The following is a 24,001-nucleotide window of genomic DNA, read 5'->3' as shown; positions in this document are numbered from 1 at the left end:
CAAGATGAAACCTATTCACCACTAATAGCAACCCCCAACCCTCCCTCCACCCCCTCAGGCGACACCCCCACCCCCGGCCCCTTCACCCGTACCTTCTCTCCTCTCCATTCTTCCCTCCTTCACCCCCTCCTCTCTTCTCCTTTCGCCCATCCCCCCCACCGCTGCGCCACCCAGAAACAATGGTTTTCGTTCTTCGATTTTTGTTAGTTTCCGTTTCATTTGTTGTGGTAGTGGGTAGTTGGTTTCGTGGTGGTAGTGGGGGGTTTCATGGTGTTATGGTCATGTGATTGTGGTAGGTTCAGATTTTCTAGATTGAAGAGGGGGAAACTGCAGGCCGGGGGATGGGGCGGGCTACGGTGTTGGGGGGGTGGACGAAGGGAGAGGAAAGGGGGGAGGGGAGGGGGAGGGAGGGAAGAAGGGCGAGGAGAGAGGGTGGGGGCGAAGGGGGTGGGGGACTGCCGCCTGAGGGGGTGAAGGGAGGGGTTGGGTGCTGCTGGTGGGGGTGGGGTGGGCTACAGGTGGTGGGGGCTGCAGGGGGTGGGTGGGGGGCAGGGCGCAGGTGTTAGTTGGTAGTGGTGGCTAGAGGTGGTTACGTCGGAATTTTTATGGTCAAGGGAAAATTATACTAGGTTTGTTTTTACAAAAAAAAAAAATTAATTTTGGTTTATTTTCGCAAAAAATGCTTTATAAGGTTTTTTTTTTTCGGAAAAATGAACTCGTAAAAGGTATTTTTGGCAATTTTTTCTATTATCAAACTTAAAATTTTCAATTTTTTTCACTTATCACGTTATTACATAAAATTTTCGATTTCTTAATGGACAAAAATTACATAAAGTCACAAAATAAATTATAAAATTTAAGAATAATAATATATTTATTTACAGTAACTGACCCGAGAAATCGTTCGGGGCAAAATACTAGTTAATATTATATTTATCGATGTATAATTTTGACCATAATATTTAAAATTATCTACATAGCAAAATTATTAAAAAAAAATGATATTTTTTAATATGATGTACATTGAAACAAATCTAAATCTTAGACTAATATTTATTTTTATATCTATGGAAAAATACATTCAAAGTAGGATATATTTGTAGTGTAAAAGTTTAATTTTTATAATTAAATTTGTGCTTCTGGATTTTTAGGGAAGTGAAAAAGCAAAATGGATATTTCTAAATTTAGTATGTGTTGAAACATAATTAAGTACATTTGCCAGGAAATTTCATGTTTAACTACAGCTAGCTACTAGTGTACTACCCAAATTGATGAATGTATGAGATGATATATAAACTCCAACTTCAGAACATTTAGCAAAATATCTTAACTTTCCCACCTTTTTAACAAATAATATTATATACTTTTTTCATTTTTTATTTATTGCAACATTGGAGTATGACACAATAAGTTAGGTTCGGAGATAGATTAAGAGAGACTAGAATTTTTTGCACGCGATGCGTGCTTGAAATTTTTTCGAAACAGAAACTCGATTTTCTTCGGCATAAGAGTCAAAATTTGAACATTAGACATACAAAGTATAATTGTTTTTAGTTGCAAAATTTGATTGGTTTAGTTTATGTCACTTAAGTCTCTCACCATTCTTTTTTATTTTATTTTATTTTTTTTTTAACTTTTCAAAGTTAAATTTTATGAACAAAATAGAAATTTTATTGAATTTATTTATGATTTCTAATATTATAATTTTTTAGTTCATTTTTGAATTAAGTATAGTACTTCATAAATTGTAAAGAAAGTGAACACTTTGATTTCAAGTCAATTTTTTCATAGGTTGTAGTTTGTAAGTGAATTTTTAAGTTTTTATAAAGTTTCCTCATTTTAGTGATTTGCATAACGTAAATTATGCAATTTTATGATTTTAGTTGACTTGTGAGTGATTGTTATAATTATATTTTTGGTATTTTTGTTTGAAGCCCCCTTTGATTTGTAAGTGAATTTGTAATTTACAATGGAAAGGGGAGCAAAATAGGCATTTCAAAAGAGGACACCATTGCTCCCCCCTTCCCTTATATAATAGAGATAGAAAAGGATTCTATATGACAGGAGAAAGAATTTGACCATTAATACATCTAATTTAGGAGATGAGAAAGGTAGAAATAAATAAAAAACAGGATCGCATTTGCTAGGAGAGAGAATTTGACCATTAACAATATTTAATTAGGACGGTCTGGTCCTTGAAGATATACTCACTATGCTTTTTTTGTTATGGAAAAAGATATACTTCATCCTTTAAAAAAAAAATGCAATAATTTGACTATTACGCTTGTCATCATATAAATCCAAATGTCTCTAGTAGAAACAATAAAAAGTTGGGATTAGAAAAATATTAATGGTGTCTAACTAAGCAACATTACATGATTTTTTTATATTATTGTGATTTGTGAAATATGGTTAAAATTAGTATTTGAATAGTGCAAAAGTCAAAGTGTTGCATTTATCTAGAAATAGAAAAAATACAGTATCTCTATCCTATATGACAAGAGGGATAGGACACCAAAATATTAGAAAAAAGGAGTAACTACTTATTTTAATTAAAAAATAGAAAAATTAAAAATTAAAAAGGAAACTACCTAATTAATTTAAAAAGTAAAAAAAGATTAAAAAAAAGCATTACAAAAAGAAAGCAGTCAACAATTCAAAAATCCCTAATTTATTAAATATAATTAACAATTAATTTAATTTTCTACATCCCCTAAAAAAATTAATTTTCTACGCATTTTCGCATGCATAGCGTACATATAAAATTAGTATTAATTATCCTCGGCACACACTCTCTTCCATTCCATCTATCTCTCTAAATATATATAAATATATATATATATATATACAAGAATTTTTTTGCACGCAATGCGTGCTTGAATTTTTTTGGAAACAAAAACTCGATTTTCTTCGGCAAACGAGTCAAAATTTGAACATTAGACATAAGAAATATAAGTGTTTTTAGTTGCAAAATTTGATTGGTTTAGTTTTTGTCACTTAAGTCTCTCACAATTCTTTATGTTTTTTTTTTTACTTTTCAAAATTAAATTCTATGAACAAAATATAAATTTTATTGAATTTATTTATATTTCTAATATTATAATTTTTTAGTTGATTTTGAATTAGTACAGTACTTCATAAATTGTAAAAAAGTGGACACTTTGATTTCAAGTCAATTTTTTCATAGGTTGTAGTTTAAGTGAATTTTTAAGTTTTTGTAAAGTTTTCTCATTTTAGTGATTTGCATAACGTAAATTATGCAATTTTATGATTTTAGTTGACTTGTGAGTGATTGTTATAATTATATTTTTGATTTTTGTTTGAAGCCCCTTTATTTGTAAGTGAATTTGTAATTTAAATGGGAAGGGGTAACATACTCTTCATTCGGGACACCATAGCTTCCCCTTCTCTTATATAATAGAGATATGTTGTACTTTAATTCTTGAATGATATTTTACATAAACCTTTTTACCTTGATAATTAATCGCTATTATATAATAGAAAAAGATAGGTCCAAATATATGTAAAAGTTTCATTATATATAGGAAACACTATAAAAAGTAAAATTTTTTTCCTTGTCTAACTTCTAAATTCTGATTTCACTACAAATACACCTCTATTTTTTTATCACGACCCACCATTAATTGTGAATGGTTCTTCAGAATAGTGATTTGCATGTAAATTTTTGTAAATGTTTTTTTGCATGTATTGACATTCTAAGTTATAGTTTTAGTTTGTATGTTAATTTAAGTTTAAATAAAGTTTCTTGATTCTTTGAGTGATTTGCTTGATTTTTATAATGTGATTTTCTCAATTGTATAAGTGATATGTAAAGTTTCTTCTTTTAAGTGATTTGTGAGTGAGTGTTGTAAATTAATTTTCTATAGTTTTCTTTGAGTACCGGTTTTGATTTTGACATTCCTTTTGAAATTTAGAAAAGGAATTAGACAAAATAAGCATTTCAAAAGAGGATACCATTTCTTCCCCTTCCCTTATATATACGACTTCCATTTTTATTTATTCGAGAGACTTTTAAGAAAGTTGGAGAGAGAGAAGGGAACCACAAAAAATATTAAATCCCCTTTTGAAACAAAAAACTTATATTCTCACCACATTATTTTAACCACAACTTTTTTTAAGGGGAAACCACAATTTTTTGAGTAAAAGAAAATTGTTAAGGGAAAATATGGGTGTTAATCCATGTGTTTCATTCTAATTGTTACACTATGATATTTAACACTATTCACAAATTTCACTTTGACCATTATTTGTGATTTATACGCGGATGGAAATATAGTCACGTGGATCTTGTTAGAGTCATCATAACATTCATTTTATTAATATATACTTTTTATAATTTTTAAAAATACAAAACTAAGGATATATACTTAGGTGTTGTTTGGTTGACATCCAATTATCTAGGAATTGCAAGTTCCTAGGAAGTGTAAATATAAGAAGTTGTTTGTATAACTAGAGCATAGGAAGTGGAACTTCCTAGGAAGTTCTACTTCCCAAACAATGGGGGAAGTTGCTTACCTAGTCCCCCTAGGTAAGTGTCACTTCCCATGGGAATTCCATCTTTCCATAGCCTACCAAACAATTTTGCTTACTTCCTACGAAGTGAAATATCATGAGAAGTGAAATTTCATGGGAAGATCAACTTCCCAAATGCAACCAAACGATACCTTATTAATCCGTAAAAAGTATAAGTGTGTAGATTAAAATGAAATGGGGGAGTATTAAGGAAAAAGTTTAGGGGTAAAAAGAAAATTTAGCAAGTTATGTGATACATCCTTTCCAAGGATTGTAGCAAGTATAAATATGGAAGATTTCAATTTGAGAAGTATGATTTCGGGTTGCTTAAAGATGAGATTTCTATGTCAAAGTTGTAAAATTGAGGAAAATGGGTAATTGCAGGTCGGGAAGATTCTGCACTATATAAGCAGATTTATTGCAGGATTTGCTATAGGGTTTGCAAGAGTATGGCAAATCAGTCTGATTACACTTTCCATTGTTCCTGCAATTGCTTTCGCTGGTGGCATTTATGCTTATGTTGCCACGGGTCTTATTGCCAGGGTTCGTAAATCCTATGTTAAAGCTGGTGAAATTGCTGAAGAGGTTTGACCCAATTCTCTTTCTTTCATTTAATTTATGCATAAATTTTATAAATGTTCAATTTTGTAGTATGTTTAACAATGATTGAGTGGTAATTGGATTTATCTCCTGTCTTTTTTTTTTTGATACAGTTGAAACATGAATCTGCTCAAATTTGTAGTATGTTTAATAATGATTGTGTGGTGTTTGGAATTATTTCTTGCCTCATATGGTGTGTTGGAAGTTTTAACAAGTCTATTATATTCCGGATTTATCCAATTGGGTGTTTAGGTCTAGAAGATTTTCTTTTGGGTGTGTGTGGGGGGAGAGGGGGGGGGGGATTTGAGTGTTGATATGGGTATTAGGTGAGGCTTCACTCGTTGGTTCATTATGTTCATAGATGGGTATTAGGTGAGGCTTGTTTGGGATGTTATAGTACCTAGAAGTATATGAGTTTGTGTTATAATGTAAATTTTTTTCAAACATATGAAGGGCGAGTTGCTGTTACATACTTCCTCCGTTCTAAGAAATTTAGAGAGAGAAAGTAGGAGATCATTACTTTTTGAATAAAAAAATATTTGTTAAAGAAAAAGTATGGGTATTTTAAAGGAGAAGGTGGGGGACCACCAATTTTTTAATAGTATTTTAAGATCTTCATGGTGAAAAGGTATCCATTTATGGTATGTAGCATCTATTAGACTATTATGACATTTCCATTTAAGGGAAATGTAGCATCTATAAAAAGACAAAGGAAGTATGTAGTAATAATGGTAATGTACTTGGGTTTCCTCGTCTTCGTGATGATGGTTATGAGATGCATTACAATAATGTGATGAAGATGATGTTACTAATTGGTCTAGGAAATTAGATGATACTGAAAATTGAACAGAGTACCTTTAAAGGAGTTTACTTGACACACCAGGCTTAAGCAGAAAATTGAGTTTGAAATATCATATGTTATGTTGAATTGATCATCTTCAAAGTATGATTCATGACCGTCTATGGTCTCTTCAAGTGTTAGGGTATAATATGGGTTATGAAGTTGGTACGGGTGTGGCTGTGGTTCGTCAACCTTGATTTGTGGATGTATAGAATTAATTCAGAAAAATCGGTAGCTTCCTCTTTAAAGCAACACCAATCTATCACCAGCAGATCCAATATTGTTTGAAAGTTGAAAGTAGATCATGTAGTTGATATTGTTTTCCTTAGTCCTTCCCTGTCGTTTGAAAGGTGAAATGGTGCCTTTATTTTTGATAGATTACTGCAATTTATCACATGTCAACATATAAATTGACAATCTATCACCATTAATGGAACTTATTTGTCGTTGAAAACCTGGACAAACTACTGAAAACTTTCTAGATCACATTTGGAATCAGGTGCCATTAGCAATTTTGTCAGAGTATCTATCATTCCTCTGTGCATTTCTTCTCACTGAATGTTTTAGATGTAGTATGGGTGGCTGTGGTGTCCATGAATCTCAATTCATAACCCCAGTAGTGATTGCTGAATGTTGTCTTTTCAAAGTATTATATTGTAGTATCTCGGTGCTCATTACCTTTTTTTATATTTTTAAGGTGATTGCAAATGTGAGGACCGTCCAAGCTTTTGTTGGAGAGGAAAGAGCAGTGAAGTCCTACAGAGAGGCTCTTTTGAACACATACAAATATGGAAAGAAAGGAGGAGTGGCCAAGGGCTTGGGTATGGGCTCCTTGCACTCTGTGCTGTTTCTTTCGTGGGCTTTGCTTGTCTGGTATACCAGCGTCATTGTTCACAAGGGTACAGCTAATGGAGGGGAGTCTTTCACCACTATGCTCAATGTTGTTATTGCTGGCCTGTAAGTTAGTGCTGTACTGAAACAATGCATTTGGTTTTGATGTTGGCAAGTTCTGAACTTTTATTTGAGTCTTTATTTTTAATCCCATACACATATCTGGTTTACGGTGCTAAGTTCAGTTTCTAGACCAAGGCATTGTGGTATCCTCATGCTATTGCTAAATCACCTTTATCTGTCACATGTCAATGTTCTCCAGACAGTATTGCTATGTAGTTTCTTTATTAATAAAATACAGAAACCCCATCATCCGGGATGGAGACCATTACTATGGACATTCACATGGAACGTTCTATATAAGATTCCACAGAAACATATTCCAATCTCACACTTTTTGGAGGTGATCAAATATGTAGAAGTAGCTAGTATGTATTGAAGCAGTTATTAGATAATGTGTTATCCCATGCTGTAAGGCCATTGAATATGTAAAAAAATTCCTTGTCCTGAAAAAAGTTTGTTGTTTATCAACAAGCCAAGTAGACAATTGGATAGCTAACATTGCTAAGATGTGGAATTTGTGTGAAGATTTACACTAGCTAATGAACATTGTGTCTGAAAGAACTATAACTTTCATATTAGCGTTTCTTCCATTTGTTTTCTGTAATATATATAGCGAAGAGTCTTTTTTTTTTGTGTATTAAAAGAAAAGCAATAAAAATAGGTACAATGATCGATCCCTCTCAAAAAAATAATGATGACATTAGAAAGTCGTGTTGTAGTTTTATGTTGTTATCTTGCTGCATCATTGTACTTCGAGTTTACTTCTGAAAGATGTTGTTTTATAACTTCATGTAATAGATCACTGGGGCAAGCAGCACCAGATATATCTGCATTTATCCGAGCTAGAGTTGCTGCCTATCCAATATTTGAGATGATAGAGAGAGCCAAAGTTAGCAAAGCAGGCTCAAGAAGTGGCATGAAGTTGAATAAAGTGGATGGCCATATCGAATTTAGAGATGTATGTTTTTGCTACCCTTCTCGTCCTGAAGCAAAAATCTTTGATAAGTTCTGCCTGGATATTCCAGCTGGAAAGATTGTTGCCCTTGTGGGAGGAAGTGGATCTGGCAAGAGCACAGTGATATCCTTGATTGAGCGCTTCTATGAGCCACTTGCTGGACAGATACTTTTGGATAGAAATGATATCAGGGAGCTGGATCTGAAATGGCTTAGACAGCAAATTGGTCTCGTCAGCCAAGAGCCCGCACTTTTTGCAACAAGTATCAGAGAAAATATTCTGTATGGCAAAGATGAAGCTACTCTTGATGAGATCACTCGTGCTGCCAAACTCTCAGAGGCTATCTCTTTCATTAACAACTTGCCAGAGAGATATGAGACTCAGGTATGTCTACACAATGAACTATAAGGCAGTAGGAATTCTGTAGACAATAGTGTGACATAATTATCTGTGATGCAATCGGTAATTAGTATCCATATTTTTTCTTAGCTACTTTTGGTCCTAAAGAAATAAATGTGAATAGCTGAAGATCTCAGACAATCAAAAACTGTTTCTTTGCTTTGCGAAAGTAGATCTAAAAGTTTTTTTTGTCTTGCTTTTGTAAAGTCAAGAGTGTGGGAATTTTCCCTAGCATAGTGGAACTAAGAGTTTGATTGCAGGTAGGTGAAAGAGGAATTCAGTTGTCGGGGGGACAGAAGCAAAGGGTTGCTATAGCACGTGCTTTAGTGAAGAACCCATCAATACTGCTACTTGATGAAGCAACCAGTGCACTTGATGCAGAGTCTGAAAAGAGTGTGCAGCAGGCACTTGACCGGGTCATGGTAGGCCGAACAACTGTGGTTGTGGCTCACCGGCTTTCCACAGTAAGGAATGCAGACATCATAGCAGTTGTTCAAGGTGGGAAAATTGTGGAAACTGGAAGCCACGATGAGCTAATTTCTAATCCTGTTAGTGCTTATTCATCTCTTATACAATTACAAGAGACAGCCTCCTCGATGCCACATCTTTCCGGGGGGACTACCATGGAACGACCTTTGAGGTATTTGCTTAGGATCTGCAATATAATTTGATAAATGATCTTATTATTATTGATATTTTTTGGAAAATCTTGATTTTTGCAGCATAAAATATTCCCGAGAACTATCCTATAGTACAAGTATAGGTGCGAGTTTCCGTTCAGATAAGGAATCAATTCGAGGAGACGATGGCGCAGAGCCTGTCAAAAAGTCAAAGAAGGTTACATGGGGAAGGCTTTTGTCTATGGTGGGACCAGATTGGATTTATGGCGTCTTTGGTACTATATTTTGTTTGTTGTCTGGAGCGGAAATGCCACTTTTTGCTCTTGGAGTAACACAGGCTCTGGTGTCATATTATGAAGTGTGGGATGTCACAAAGGTTGAAGTCAGGAAGATTGCTCTGCTATTTTGTGGGGGTGCTGTTGTATGTATTGCCAATCATGGTCTTGCTCACTCTTGCTTTGGAATTATGGGAGAACGACTTACCCTTCGTGTTCGGCAAAAGATGTTCTCTGGTAAAGAGCATTTTTTCTATTTCCTTTATGAATTGTGTCTACTTTGCTATCAAATACTGCATGGTTGCTAAAGAAACTATTGCTCAGGATATAATTTTGATCCAGTGACCTTTGTTTGTAGTTAAAATTCCATGAGACGGTTAGAAATATTTTGGAGCCTTTATGTTTTTATTTTTCTAAAGTGCTTTTACCAAAACCTAACTGTGAGATAAAGCTTCCTCTATCTCTACAAAGGCTATACATTCAGAAACTGTAGTTTAATAACCTCCTTCACTTCTGCAGCTATATTGAGTAATGAAATTGGATGGTTTGACGACTCAAGGAACTCAAGTTCAACTATTTCATCACGTCTAGAGAGTGACGCAACTTTGTTGAAAAGCATTGTTGTTGATCGAACAACGATTCTGCTCCTCAACTGTGGATTTGTCATCACTGCCTTCATCATTGCCTTCATGTTGAACTGGAGGTTAACTCTAGTAGTTCTATCTATGTATCCGTTAATTATCAGCGGCCATTTTAGTGAGGTCTTGTCTCCGAATCTTTAAGCTTTGTTTTGAATTCAAAATTCAATTTTTTATTCCCACTTATTAGTTCCTTTTTTTTTCCCTCTCTTGCAGAAGCTTTTCATGCAAGGATTTGGCGGGAACTTAAGTAAAGCTTACCTTGGTGCTAATATGCTTGCTGGTGAAGCTGTAAGCAACATGCGAACTGTTGCTGCGTTCTGTGCAGAAGAAAAGGTTGTTGATCTGTATGCTCGTGAGCTAATTGAACCTTCAAAGCGTTCATTTACACGTGGGCAGATTGCTGGGATCTTCTATGGTGTCTCCCAATTCTTCATCTTCTCTTCTTATGCTCTTGCTTTATGGTACATCCTTCTGGATTATTATTAGTATACCATATCGTTTATTATGTCCTAAAAACATGAAATGTCCATTTTATTGACTTCCCCAATTCCAGGTATGGATCTGTTTTAATGGGAAAGGGGATATCTGGGTTCAAATCTGTCATGAAGTCATTTATGGTATTAATTGTGACGGCATTAGCTATGGGTGAAACTTTGGCAATGGCTCCAGATCTGCTTAAAGGCAACCAAATGCTTGAATCAGTTTTTGAGGTGCTAGACCGAAGGACCGAGGTGAAGGGTGACTCAGGGGAAGAACTAACCAAGGTTGAAGGATCTATAGAACTGCGAGGAGTTGAATTTATCTACCCATCTAGGCCTGATGTAATAGTTTTTAAGGACTTTAATCTAAAAGTTCGCGCGGGAAAAAGTATGGCACTGGTTGGGCAGAGTGGTTCTGGCAAGAGCTCAGTGATTTCTCTTATACTTCGGTTTTATGATCCAACTGTTGGGAAAGTGCTGATTGATGGTTAGTCCACTCTACTCTTTATCCTCTGCTCTTAGCTCTTACTCTTCCTTTCTCAGCACTATTTCCTTTTATTGATATCTCGTTATGCTATTAATATTTTGCTAATGTATTAATTATTTAAAAGACAGAATATGAAGTGTTTGGATGGTTCTACATATGCTTAATCACCCACTTATTAAGCAGTGGCGGAACCACGAAATTTATATTGGGTCGGCTGAACTCAATGTATCAATCTATTTTGAAATGGATATGTAATTGTATATCATGACTTTCTTTTGTTTCATTTAACATCAATAATATTTTCCTTGTCCTGAAAAGTATATGATATCGAGGAAATTAGGAAGAGTATATAATTATAAAAATATTAGTGTCTGAGGAAAATTAATATAAGCAACATATCAAGTGCTTTTTAAAGAGAGAGAACATAATAAATAAAAGAAGAAATTAACAAGAGTGGGCCAAATACTACCTATTTCCTTTCACAAGTCACAATTATGGATTATTTCCTGCAGGTCCCAAGTTTACCAAATTGTGATTTTTATAAGTTCTGAATTACTTATAGACAATTTAAAAGGTAAGATTTTTAAACGTTGGCCCCATTTTATAGGTCTTTATCACTTGCTGAAACTGTTCGAAGATAGTAAATATTTAAAAATCTTACCTTCTAAATCGTTTATAAGTTACTCAGGACCTATGAAAATCACAATATAGTAAACTTGGGACTTGCTAGGAATAATCCATAGTTGGGACTTATAAAAGAAAATGGGTAATAGTTGGGCCCTCCCTTGTGAATTTTTCCATAATAAAATTTAAATTGAAAATCCAAACTAAGAGTAAGATCACTTCACTTCTACAATCAAATAGAAAATAACAAATAAAGAAAAAAAAAAAAATGGCACAACCTCATAAAGCTTAAAGACCAAGAGCATAATGAAAGGTTAGTATATTAAAAACATAAGTCATAACAAATACAAAACAAAAAGGAAAATGGCACACAATGTCATATAGTTGGAAGACCAATATTATAATTAAAAGGTGGGGGGGGGGGGGTTGGGGCTTGTTGGGCCTCTGGATGAGTGGTCCTGTGTAGGGGCAGTCCAGAGGTAATTCATCTTACCACGGGTCCCCGAAAGGGGGCCCAAAAAAAATTTTAAAAAAATTAAGTTATTATATTTCATGGATACTTGGGTGGGTCGTAGCTCGGGTAGGCCGCCCTCAAATCCCCCCTACAAATAAGGAATATAAAACAATTTTAACTTATTAAGAGTAGGATATTGCTATCTGGTAGGATATTTGCCTTTTGGCCTAGGCTGCTCGTTTAATAATTGGTTATAAATATTGGTAATGGAAATGAATTTGTATGTATATTTGTGAAGAAAATCATGGGTCATTTTCATGGAAATGCTAATTTATTCTCAAGTGTCTATTTTTCTTCTTAGATTTTCATTCCCATCCAATACCACCTTGTAGGCGGTAATGAGTGGTAATGAAAATTGCTTCCCATTGGAGAAAAAAAAAACTAGCTTGGGGTGAGATTGCTTCTCCATGGAGAAAAACACAAACTTGGAGATTGAAATTGTCTTTCATAGTGAGTTTAAAAGGTATTTCCCTTGCAATATTACACTTAAATTCCATTCCCATAACCACAATTTATTAACGACCACCAAATGAGCCGTGAATTTCTTTTTTTTTTTGGGGTTGTGGTGGTGGTGGTGGTGGTGGGGGGTGTTTCTCCCCCTTTCAAACACTCTGGTTGTGAACCTGGGCTGAGTTGACCAGTCAGGGTCTGATGATGGTCCTTCATCTTAACATCCAAAAAAATGATAATTCTGTTTCCATGCTGATGTTTGCATACTTCTTAAGTTTGATGCATAATCTTTGTAGGTAAGGACATTAGGAGACTCCAGCTAAAATCTTTGAGGAAGCATATAGGTCTAGTCCAGCAAGAACCGGCTCTATTTGCGACATCTATATACGAGAACATTGTCTATGGAAAGGAGGGAGCTACCGAATCTGAAGTGATTGAAGCAGCTAAGCTTGCTAATGCACACAGTTTCATAAGCGGTCTTCCTGAAGGATACAACACTAAGGTAGGTGAGAGAGGAGTACAACTCTCTGGGGGCCAGAAGCAGAGAGTAGCCATTGCAAGGGCAGTCCTTAAGAATCCTGCCATATTGTTATTAGATGAAGCAACCAGTGCCCTCGATGTGGAGTCTGAACGTGTGGTACAACAGGCTCTGGACAGGCTGATGAAGAATCGTACTACAGTCGTGGTGGCGCATAGGCTGTCCACCATAAAAAATGCTGATCAAATATCAGTGATACAGGATGGTAAGATTGTAGAGCAGGGGACTCATTCAAGTCTTATAGAGAATGACAATGGACCATACTGTAAGCTAATCAATTTACAGCAGCAGCAGCACTAAAAAATGGAGAATATACATGATTGATATGACTTCAGATCTTTCTTTTTTTTTTTTTTTTTTTTAATATAGTATTAATGGGCTGAGGGGAATCATTATTTTATTAAGACCTTTGTTAAGGTTTTGGTTGAGTGGTAATTTGTTTTTGGGTAGGATGAATTGGGTGGCTTTTTTACTAGTTCCAATCATATAGATGTATAGATTTGAATTGCTAAATTTGCATATAAAGCCAATTGAATTTAATAAAAGATAATAGAAGTATAAAAGGATCAATGAAAATGTGTGGGTTCTGTTTATTTACCCAATGTCAAGAGTACGCAAGACTAAATTTTGTGGCATTGAAAATGTGTTCTTGGTTCATTGGTCCTGTTATTTTTAACTGATTAATGTCTAACTAACTGATTTCAATTTAACTGAATATATTTGAACTTATTTAAATTTACTAGATGTTATTAAACTTTATTAGTTCATATTAAACCTGATCTAAACTCGTGAACTTATTAGACCCCAGTGTGTCAAACTTATTTTTACCGAACTTATATGAAGTTATGGAGTAGACATTATTAATCCTTATTAGACCTTAAGTTTTTTAAAAACAGGTGAGACCCATTTAAATATTGTTTGAACTTCCCCTCAAAAAAAAAAAAAATATTGTTTGAACTCATTTGTGTGTGTGTGTGAGATTTTCGCTTATTGAGTGATAACTAGTTGTGTTTTTTTAAAATACTAAGTTGTATTCGTAATGTTTTTTTATTCTATAATGTAACCTAAACTTTTAAATTTTCTATACAATATCCATATACATTTATATTTGAAATCTCAATCGAACCTCCATTTAGTAGTTTCATGACCCCTGAACTCCTTCATCTCAATCTTCTAAGATTTTTCCTAAAATCTTCTCAATTAGTTCAATCTTCTACCCCTGTCACTTGAAAGCCCTAGACCACATTGTGGAATTTGCTCTTTTATGAAGATTGGAGTTTAATTGAAGATGACAGTGCATAATCAAGAGTAATCTGATCAAAGGGAGACACCAAATATTCATGTAATTTTCTTGATTATAAGTTGTTAAAGTGTTAAATTTATGCACTTCTGTTGTTTTGGTGAAGTTTAGGGTTTGATTGAGTTGTTGAACTTTCTTGATGGAGGAAAATATCATTAATGAAAATTTGAGAGAGAGACATCGAGAGAAGTTTCATCAATGAAAATTTGTTTTTGAAGGGATCAACAATGACAATTTAAGAGAGATCCTCCAACCGCTATTAATATGAATCATTAATAGGATTAACAAGTAATTAACATTAAACGTTACGTACATTTAACGGAGGGGCACTGTGTAGAAAACCTTAAAAAAATTAAGGGTACAGTGTAGAATAAAAAATATTAGGGGTACAATGTTGAATTTTTAAAAGCACGGGGATATATCATAGAAAAGCCTATGAATTTTCATTTTACCACCTTTTATAAATTTTATTACGATTTTTTCACCATATATCCCTAACAAATTTTCTTTTTGTACTATATACCCTTTTGACTTTTAAAATTCACCATATATCCTTCACTTTTCAAAAAATATATCAAACTACCCTTTTGACTAACGGTGTTAGACTTCCGTTAGTCATTAACCCCTAATCTTCCCTAAACCTAATTAACTACCCTAAACCCTAAATAACCCTAAACTCTAAACCTAACTAACCAAAAAATCTAACCCTAAAAGCCCACCAGCCCCCACCCACCCCTAGTCCACCACCCCACTCCCACAACATTACCCCCACCAGCCCCCCCTCCCCTGCAGCCGCGCCTCCCTTTCCCCACCACCCCAGCCTGCCGCGCCTCCCCCTCCCACCACCTCCAGCCTGCATCCCCCTCCCACATCCCCCCCCCTTCGAATCTCGCAGACTCATCCCCTTTGAAAAATAGAGGACCGTACCAAAAACACATGAGAGAGAAAGAGAGATTTTGAGGGTGCGTTTTTCTGGCAAAAAACAAAGGTTAGATAGTGTGGGGGTGCGTTTTTCCAACCAAAAAAAGGGGAAAGAGAGGGTTTGGGGGTGTGCGTCTTTCCGTTGAAAAACAGAGGAGAGAGAGAGAGAGAGCGTTTCGGCGAAAAACTGAGGAGAGATCAGAGAGAGTATGTTTGTCCGGCGAGGGTGTTGTTCTGCATAGGGGCTACGGGAGAGGGGGAGGGGGGATGGTGCAGGTTAGGTGGTGGGTTAGGGAGAGAGAGAGAGTTAGGGTTTACTTAGGGTTAGGGTGGGTTAGGCTTAAGGTGAGGGAGGGGTGTTTAGGGTTAGAGTATTAGATTAGAGGTGAGGGTTAGTGTTAGTGTTAGATTTAAGTTAGTTAATTAGGATTAAAGGGGGAGTTTAGGGATTAATGATTAATGGAGTTTAACGTCGTTAGTCATTAAGGGTAAGTGAATGTATTTTTTCAAAACTGAAGGGTATATGGTGAATTTCAAAAATTGAAAGGGTAAATGGTGCAAAAACAATTGGTCAGGGGTCTATGGTGAAAAAATCATTTTTATTAGTATGTAACTAGAGATATTAAGACATAAAGATAAGTTTCAAAAACGTAGAAAAGCAAATAAGGGTAGTATTTTAATTTTTTTTCGTGAAACAAGGGTACATAAAGTAAAATTAGTTTTGGGAGTTAATCATACAAATGGGTACTAAACTTTGCTAAAAGTTGTAGTTTACTCACCCAAGTTGTAAAAGTTGCAATTTTCTCACCTATTTCTTAACTTTGTCAACATTTCCATTAATTTCGTGTTAAGTAAATAAAATCATGAAACTGACACAAGAATCTAGGAGGATTAAATGAAGTGGCGGCATATTTGGTGCCCAAAATGTACTTCCTCTGGCTTAGACTTATGATATAAGACAACATACATGGTTTGAGATATTGTATACTCTGAAAGTGGAAAAGAAGTTTCAGTTTACTTCCTTCTTCAAGCTTTCTCATTAATTTCTCTTTATTTCGTTAAGGACAAAAATGACGTGTTATAGTCCAGCAAGGGAAATTATAACAATTTCTCCTCCCCAAGGTATATGTGTAATTACTTTTATGCTTAGGTTCCTTTCCTTCTTCGTGAAGTGTTGTAAAGTGCAACGGATTTGTTGTATTGTTCTTTTTGTATGATATAAAGGAAAGGAGGAGAAATATTTTTTTTGTTTTTTTTTCAGATTATATTTGAAACACGTGAATATTGTTTTTGTAGTTTAATTTATTTGGATGCATGTGAGTAAAATATTATATGAAGGTTTTTGTGATTAGGGTTTCAATTTTTTAGGTTGTTAATTGCTTTATGTTCTCCCTTAAAATAAGCCATAGTGAACTAAATAATTTGTTAGATGGAGAATAGATTATGTTAAAGGATTTGTTTAGAGCTTTTGCTTTTTTATTTTATTTTAGAAATGACTGTCCTAGATGATACACATCTCCTATGCCATGAGCAAAATATCCTCGTTTTACACATATTCCCAAAGCAGGGATTGTGAACTTCATTTGAGTGTGGAGATGACCTGCAAGAAGTGGAGAATTCGATGTAGGCTGAGGCAGCTTACCTACGATGACTAACCTTACTTTCGAACTAATAGTGACTTTAAGCGTTGGGCCCTTGCATCATATTATTTACAACAATGGGGTGGACTTGATGGCTTGGCTCAACAAAGACATGACAGTCTATCTTGATGGCTTCCCATGGCTATTCAAAGAGGACTGATGATGTTTGTAGGGGAGGTGGTGGGTTTTTAGCTGCTTTTTATTAAGCATAGATGAAACAAGATATGTTTTGTTAGGATGGTTGTCCTAGCCATTAATAGTTGAATGTGACGTAATTTTGGTATTTTATTTTGGCATTTGTCATTGTTATAACAACATTATATTGATTCTAAATAAGTTGGCTCCACTTCAGTGGTTGATGCTATTATGTGAAGAGCCAACTTCATGGATGTAAATTGAAGTTTAAATTAATGACAATTATTTTATTTGTACACACTGTCTCATTTATTTCATGCTTTTGTTTGTTTTCATTGTGTTGCATAACTTGTACTTAATACATGTTTGATTGTGAACCATGGAGGAAAATGGATTATTGACTGTGACATGGTGTACAATGAGGGGGATTGGAGTGTTTGAGGACATTCTTGAGTGTATGAGTCTGTCTTACATTAGAGACTTGATTAGCAGTTTTGGTCGAAAGGTCGTACTGAATCTTCATTACTTATACCCTAGGAAGGACGTCAAAACTGGGATTAGGTATCTTGGTTATGATAAAAGTACAATTTGATTTATTCCTAGCACTACTTAATTTAGGGGTGAAAGTTCGGTGTGCGGTTTGGATTAGGGCTTAATCCAATCCGATCCGAATAAAATTTGGATTGCAATTTTTCAAATCGAATCCAAACCAATTAGGGTTTGAATCCGATCCAATCCAATTCGAATTTTCATACTCTAGATTGGATCCAATCCGATTTTTTAAAAACTTTAGTTTTTCGATGAAATGAATTAAGCACAACAACAACTTAGTAAATTTAGGAAATGAGGAATTAAGTGTATTTAGGGTCTGTTCTCTTCGGCATAAAACAACTGAACTGAACTGAACTGAACTGAATTGAACTGAACTGAATTGAACTGAACTGAAATGAATAGTGATATGTGAGAGTAAAAGTATTGTCAAGAGCTGAACTGAACTGAACTAAACTGAACTGGTCTGAACTGAACTGACGAACTGAACTGAATTGAACTGAATTGAATTGAACTGAACTGAAAATAAGCTGGGGAGAACAGGCCCTTAGTGTTTTAGGTGTATTGGGCTATGGAGTAGGTTTTTTTTATAAAAAAAAAAAAATCAGTTAAGCACAATCCATATATATAATACAAGGCATATTACTATTTGGTTATATTGGATTTTTGGATCCGATTACCCTCAATCCAATCCGATCCGAAAATCCAAGTTTTTGAAAATTCTCAATCCGAACCCAATCCGAACACAATTCAAATCCGATGCGAATCACTAATTCGGATTGGATTGAATTTGATTTGATTTTGGATTTTATCCGAATAACTTTCACCCCTACTACTTATGCAGTACAAAGTGTTCATGTCTACACTGATTATGATGTATAGGACCATATCTATGTAGGAAGCCAAAATGAATCCTTTAATTTGTTGCCCTACATAGAAATAACCATATTGACTTGATACAAAACCCCATTCCTTCAATAAATGTGAATCAAGCTGAAATAGACTATGACATAGAAGGCACCGATGAAGATGATTTTGAGGTTGTGCATGCTAGGGATAGAGTGATGGAAGACAAAAAAGAGCAGCTATATCATATGAGGAGGAGTTGAAGATGTTGAGTAGATTAGCTAAAAGTAAGGGTAAGAACATGAATATTGATGATGGGTTTGATGAATAGGGGAGTGATCTGGAAAGCCTTAGTGAATCAGATGATGAAGATAATGGGTATCTAGTTGCACCAAAAACACACACCAACAAGAAAAGAAACAGGCTGTTGGAGGCAGGAGAGAGTAGTAAGTCCAAGTTCTACATTAGACACCATTTGAGAATGCTAAGACTCTTAGAAAATCCCTTGTTGACTACTTCATTTCAGTTGGTAGGGACATCCCTATGCATAGAAATGACGACAAGAGATCGAGTTGGTGCACCCTGCATTAATAAAGACAAAGGATGGCTATGGAGAATTCAGGCATCTTGGGAAAGAGGGAAGAGGAATTTCAAGGTAAAATCCCAAATTCCTTAACACACTTGTGGAAGAAATTAAATCCTAAGCTGAAAAAGGTGAGAGCAAGTTGGATAGCTATAAACTACCAGACAAAGTTTAAGGTTAACCAATAGATCAATCTTCAAGACATAATTAAGACAATTTGGCTTGAGTGAGATGTTAAGGTAAGCAAGTTCCCGGCTTGAAGAGAAATTAAAGGAGATAAGGTCAGGCTCTAATACTTGGTGAATACAAGGAGATAATATACACTATTTCCAAGGTAAGTTGAGATCCTAAAGAGTAATATAAACAATAATACTGTGAAGTTGAAGATCAATGGGAATGTGTTTGAGAGGGCTTACCTCTGCTTTGAGGCATTGAGGAAAGGGTTTATGGCAGGTTGTAGGCCATTTATTTCACTTGATAGTTATTTTCTTAAGGGTACATTTGGAGGGTAGCTACTTGTAGCAATGGGTAGAGATAGGAACAACCAATTTTTCACAATAACTTAGGCATTGATGGAGGTGGAAAGCACTGACGTACAGGTGGAGTTGGGTATGCATCTGCTGGCTATAGATTTAGGGTAGAGATGGCCAACAGTGTGGGCCAATCTAGCCCAACCAGCCTAGCCCTCTACGGCCCACGGCCCAGCCCGCACCAGTGGCCATCACTAATTTAGGGAGGAATGAAGGAGCAGGTTACACATTCATGTTAGATCAACAAAAAGGATCCTTAGTTGTTGTCAAAGAAGTATTTCCAGAGCCGACAAGAGTTTGTGCTAGACATGCAGACACAAATTTCTGGACTGTTTTTGGTTGTGGCATGGAGTATAGGAAGCAATTTTTGAATTATTGCCAAATCCACAACTGAGAGTTCAATGCTCAAATTGAAGTGATCGAAGAGGTATATTATCGCTGATGCTGGAGAAGATCTACTAAACATAAACTATAGGAAGTGGTGTAAAGCTTTCTACAGTTCCATGTCATGTTGTGATAGTGTGGACAACACATCATAAATTTTCGATGCTTACATCCTAAACAACAGACATAAGCCAATCATAACAATGCTTGAAGACATTAGAGAGGGTTTGATGGAAATATTGCCCAAGAAAAGAGATGGTATAGGGAAGAAGGAGTTGCTGCTATGCCTTGGAATTCAACAACTTATTGAGAAGTAGAAGACCTAGGCTAAAGGGTGGAATGTTTTTGCAATGCTATTATGTTATGGAGTAAGAGAAGGAGCAACACAAACTAAATATGTTATGAATTTGACAGACGGACATAACATATAACTACAACATATGGAAAGTTAATGGAATACCATGCAAGCATATGATTGCCATATAGAACAAAGTTGTTGAACCTGAATAGTATGTAAATAATTACTCAAAAAAAGACATACATAAAAGCATATGAGTATTTGCTGAGGCCATTGAATGATCCACAAGAGTGGCTACACTCTAACTCCTTAGTCCTTCCACCCAAACTTGAAAAGGTGTAGAATAGACCTAAGACTAATTAAAGGAGAGTTTAAGCTGGTGAAGCAACCAAATCTAGTAAAATGAAAAAGGTTGGGACTGTGATGACTTGTAGTCCTTGTGGCATACAAGGATACAATAAGAGAGGGTGTAAAAATGTGAGAATAGAGAACTGCGGTCTCCCAACAAATACAGAATATGCAACAACCAGCACAACACCAATGCATAATAGGGGAATAGGTGTATATACTTATCCTAATGGAATGAAAGAGTAACAACTGTGAGTGACTCTTGCATTAAGTAAAATAGTTGCCCAGTTTACATTAACTAATGTGTGTTATGTAATGAAGTATGTTCCTCAAATTGAATTCAATGCAAGGACACAACCTACATCCAACCAACCAAGGCCAACAACATTCTACTCAGATTTTGAAAGAGATCAAACTATTTACTAAAACTATGTAAGTTCACTGTAACTCAAGTACTAATTCTTTATTTACAAATAGCTCAAATCTTGACATCACACTCTTTGTCATATGTCCATATAGTAATTAACCAAACAGGACATAACCAACAAATATTACAATCATGAGTGATGTAAAAACTATCCTTGCAGAACAAATTTGGACCCTCCATTCTACTGCATCTTGAATATCACCTTCTCTGCAACAATCTTTCTTTCGAGTCTGCTACAATGAATTTTTCTTAAATTCCTCACGTCATTTTTTAGTTGTGTGTCCTCCTCCCTTAAATTCAAGATTACATCCCTCTTCCACTATGTGTGATCTTCAACATCTACCATCTGTAAAACTTGCAACATCTTATGTTTGGCTTAAGGATCATCATACGGGAAATCTAAAAATCTTCTCCAAGGATTGTCCTTAGTCCATGACCTAGTCTTGGACATGGTGAATCCACGATAACAATACTTTGGGGTTGGAAGACTCCTGTTTCTTGATATTTGTCTGCAATTTTTTTTTTGCTTTGAAATTGGTTTCACACTAACATCAGAATTATACACATTTACAAGGATGAAAATTAACCTATGCAGTTGGTACATGTCACTACTAGATATTTTTTTTTTGAGGGAGTCACTACTAGATATTGGGAGATTGAGAGCATAGCAGTATTCAACTCCAACTTTGTGCAAAGAAAATTGGGTTGTAATTGGGTGGAGATTTTTGATTTCACACTATTTATTGGACAAAAAAGGATTGCATTCTTTTGTCAGGAATAAATAGCGTGATTTAGTTGGCGTTGGAATATTGTCAATAGGTAATAAGTTTTTGAATTGCAAAACAGAGATGCCAACTAGTCCTTTTTATTTATTTTATTCGAAGTTAATGGAGGAGTTGACAGAGTTAAGAAATGGCTGAGCAAACTACAACTTTTAGAACTTGATTGAGTAAAATACAATTTTTAACAAAGTTTAGTACCCATTTGTATGCTTAACTTTTAATAGTTTTGGCTAAAAAGCATCATACATCATCGTACATACGGAAACTACAATCTAATCATACCAACTAGGGAGGCGAAGATTTCTAGTTACGTTCAGTCATTCACAATTTGTTAAATTCTGCCTAGCTACAAGCTTTGGCTAATACATTGACCACTTGGTTCTCCTGACGCTTGAGACACATAAATTGAAACGCTATAAAAGTTCGGCATAACTCCCTGCCATTATGGATATTGTTAGCATAAGAAGATCTCGATAATGATGATCTTGGTTGAGCATTTCTATGACATTTTTACAATCTGAAACAATCATAATCTGATCTCGATAGTCTTTCTTTGCTATCTTCATGCCTTCCAATATACCCATCTGTATGTTCTGCCATATATAAGGGGAGTAGGGCTGGTATAGAAGGCTTCTTGGGAGCCTAGTTGCCACTGCGCTCTATGGTTACGAGTTACGACAAACACCTGCAATGCCCATTAGAGCCCATGGCAACGAAAAGGATGCACCCACAAAAGAGGAAGATCAGGGTGTTCCATTTGAGCCCCTGGACAAGGTCATGGCACGTAAAGCTTAGGGTCAAGAACATCCCATATTGTGGGTAGACAAAGACTGAGGTTTTGCAAGGTTCCAAAATCCAAACAACCTGGGCCCTATAAGCATCAAGTAGATAAGATGTGGGCTATTGTAATTGCATATCTAAGTGACAATACTTACAATTCATAAAGACGAAAAGGTACCATACTATTAACAGTAGCCTTCTCTCGATACTACACTCTAATAAGTACGTGACACATTTGTCTTACTATGATTAATTATGTTGTCAATCTTTCACAGTTCGTATATATCCTATCACACCTAATTTTAGAATATCCAAAGGAGTAAGATTGACCTAGTTGGTTGAAGGTTCTCCTTCTACCACCCCACTGTGATATATTTTTTATTTTTCCTCCAATCCTTGCAAAGTAGGATCCCCAAATTCCCCTCCACTTGCAAAGAATTTCATTTTACCTAAAAAATTAGATTAACCATCTCGATTGAAAACTATTAAAACCTGCGTTGACGTAAGGTCAAATCAATTACATAAGTTATTAACAAATATAAGTTTATAAGTAAATTTAGAGAAAATACATTTTGATTTTCATGGTAAAGCAACTCATTCCTTAACATATATATTTTTGTTCCATATATTTCCTTTAACACCCCATAAGCCCATATCACATCTAAAGTGATAATTTATTGTACTAAAATTTATTGAAAAAAAGAGATTTGGAGATCCATCGGTATAATCATAGACACCTGTTTAAGAATTTGGTTATAAAATTATATAGTTCCATTATTCTTTTCCAATTGTAACATATCTTCTTTATGGACTCCAATACAAATTTTACCCTTAATATCTTCATTTATGCATAAGTTTAAAGCATAAAAAGTAGATACTTATTTATAAATTGATTATAATTTAGCAATATCTCACTTGCTACTTGATTCTTTTAATAAGTAAACGGTCAACATTTGTCAAATTTGACCAAAGATATATGTTGCAATAAAAAAGATGTAATTTTTTAAAAATATTATCAATAATATAACCATTTACTACTACCTACCATATGAGTTGTTATGGTAATGTTATTTGTTTGAAAAGACAAAGTAGCTCATTTTGGGGATGGGTAAAGTTACATTGTTAACGAGTGAGCTAGCTAAGACTTAAATATTGGTTTCATGTCTCTTCTAGACCAGTCTTCTACTTAACTCCTTTAAGGAAAGATTGCTCAATATGGTATGAGACGTTAATTACCTGACATATTATTTGTTTCAATATTTACAAACTCTATCAATTAACTTCCCTAAAAAAACTCTATTAATTAAGGAAATTACATTTAGGCTACATGGACATAAATGAAATGATAAAAGGTTGATCTACTAATAACCCAGATAGTATTTGTATATATAATATATCATTTTTGTATGAGCATATATACTTATTTTCTTGTAAAGTATATAGTGTTTATGTTTTTAAAGTACCAAAATAAGAAAGAAAAACACGATATCATCATGCCACAACGTTCTATTGTTCTTGCTCTTCAGCGAAAAAAGCGAAGAAAGGGGAAGCATATTAGGCCCATGTCT

At 35.0% G+C, this 24,001-nt stretch overlaps 1 protein-coding gene across 1 annotated transcript; it reads left to right on the top strand.

Moving 5' to 3' along the window:
- Positions 1–4,806: 4,806 nt before the first annotated feature.
- On the top strand, positions 4,807–13,507 carry LOC104892999 (ABC transporter B family member 2). The gene is made up of 9 exons (XM_048644799.2): positions 4,807–5,118; positions 6,672–6,931; positions 7,727–8,267; positions 8,543–8,922; positions 9,005–9,414; positions 9,697–9,938; positions 10,032–10,279; positions 10,372–10,784; positions 12,669–13,507. The coding sequence occupies exons 2-9, from the start codon at positions 6,798–6,800 to the stop codon at positions 13,208–13,210; spliced, it is 2,910 nt and encodes a 969-aa protein (XP_048500756.2). The 5' UTR covers positions 4,807–5,118; positions 6,672–6,797; the 3' UTR covers positions 13,211–13,507.
- The last annotated feature ends 10,494 nt before the right edge of the window (positions 13,508–24,001 follow it).

The sequence above is a fragment of the Beta vulgaris genome, chromosome 5 (assembly GCF_026745355.1).
Source record: "Beta vulgaris subsp. vulgaris cultivar EL10 chromosome 5, EL10.2, whole genome shotgun sequence".
In the NCBI taxonomy this organism is placed as follows: Eukaryota; Viridiplantae; Streptophyta; class Magnoliopsida; order Caryophyllales; family Amaranthaceae; genus Beta; species Beta vulgaris.
This window is presented reverse-complemented; position numbering and strand designations above follow the sequence as displayed.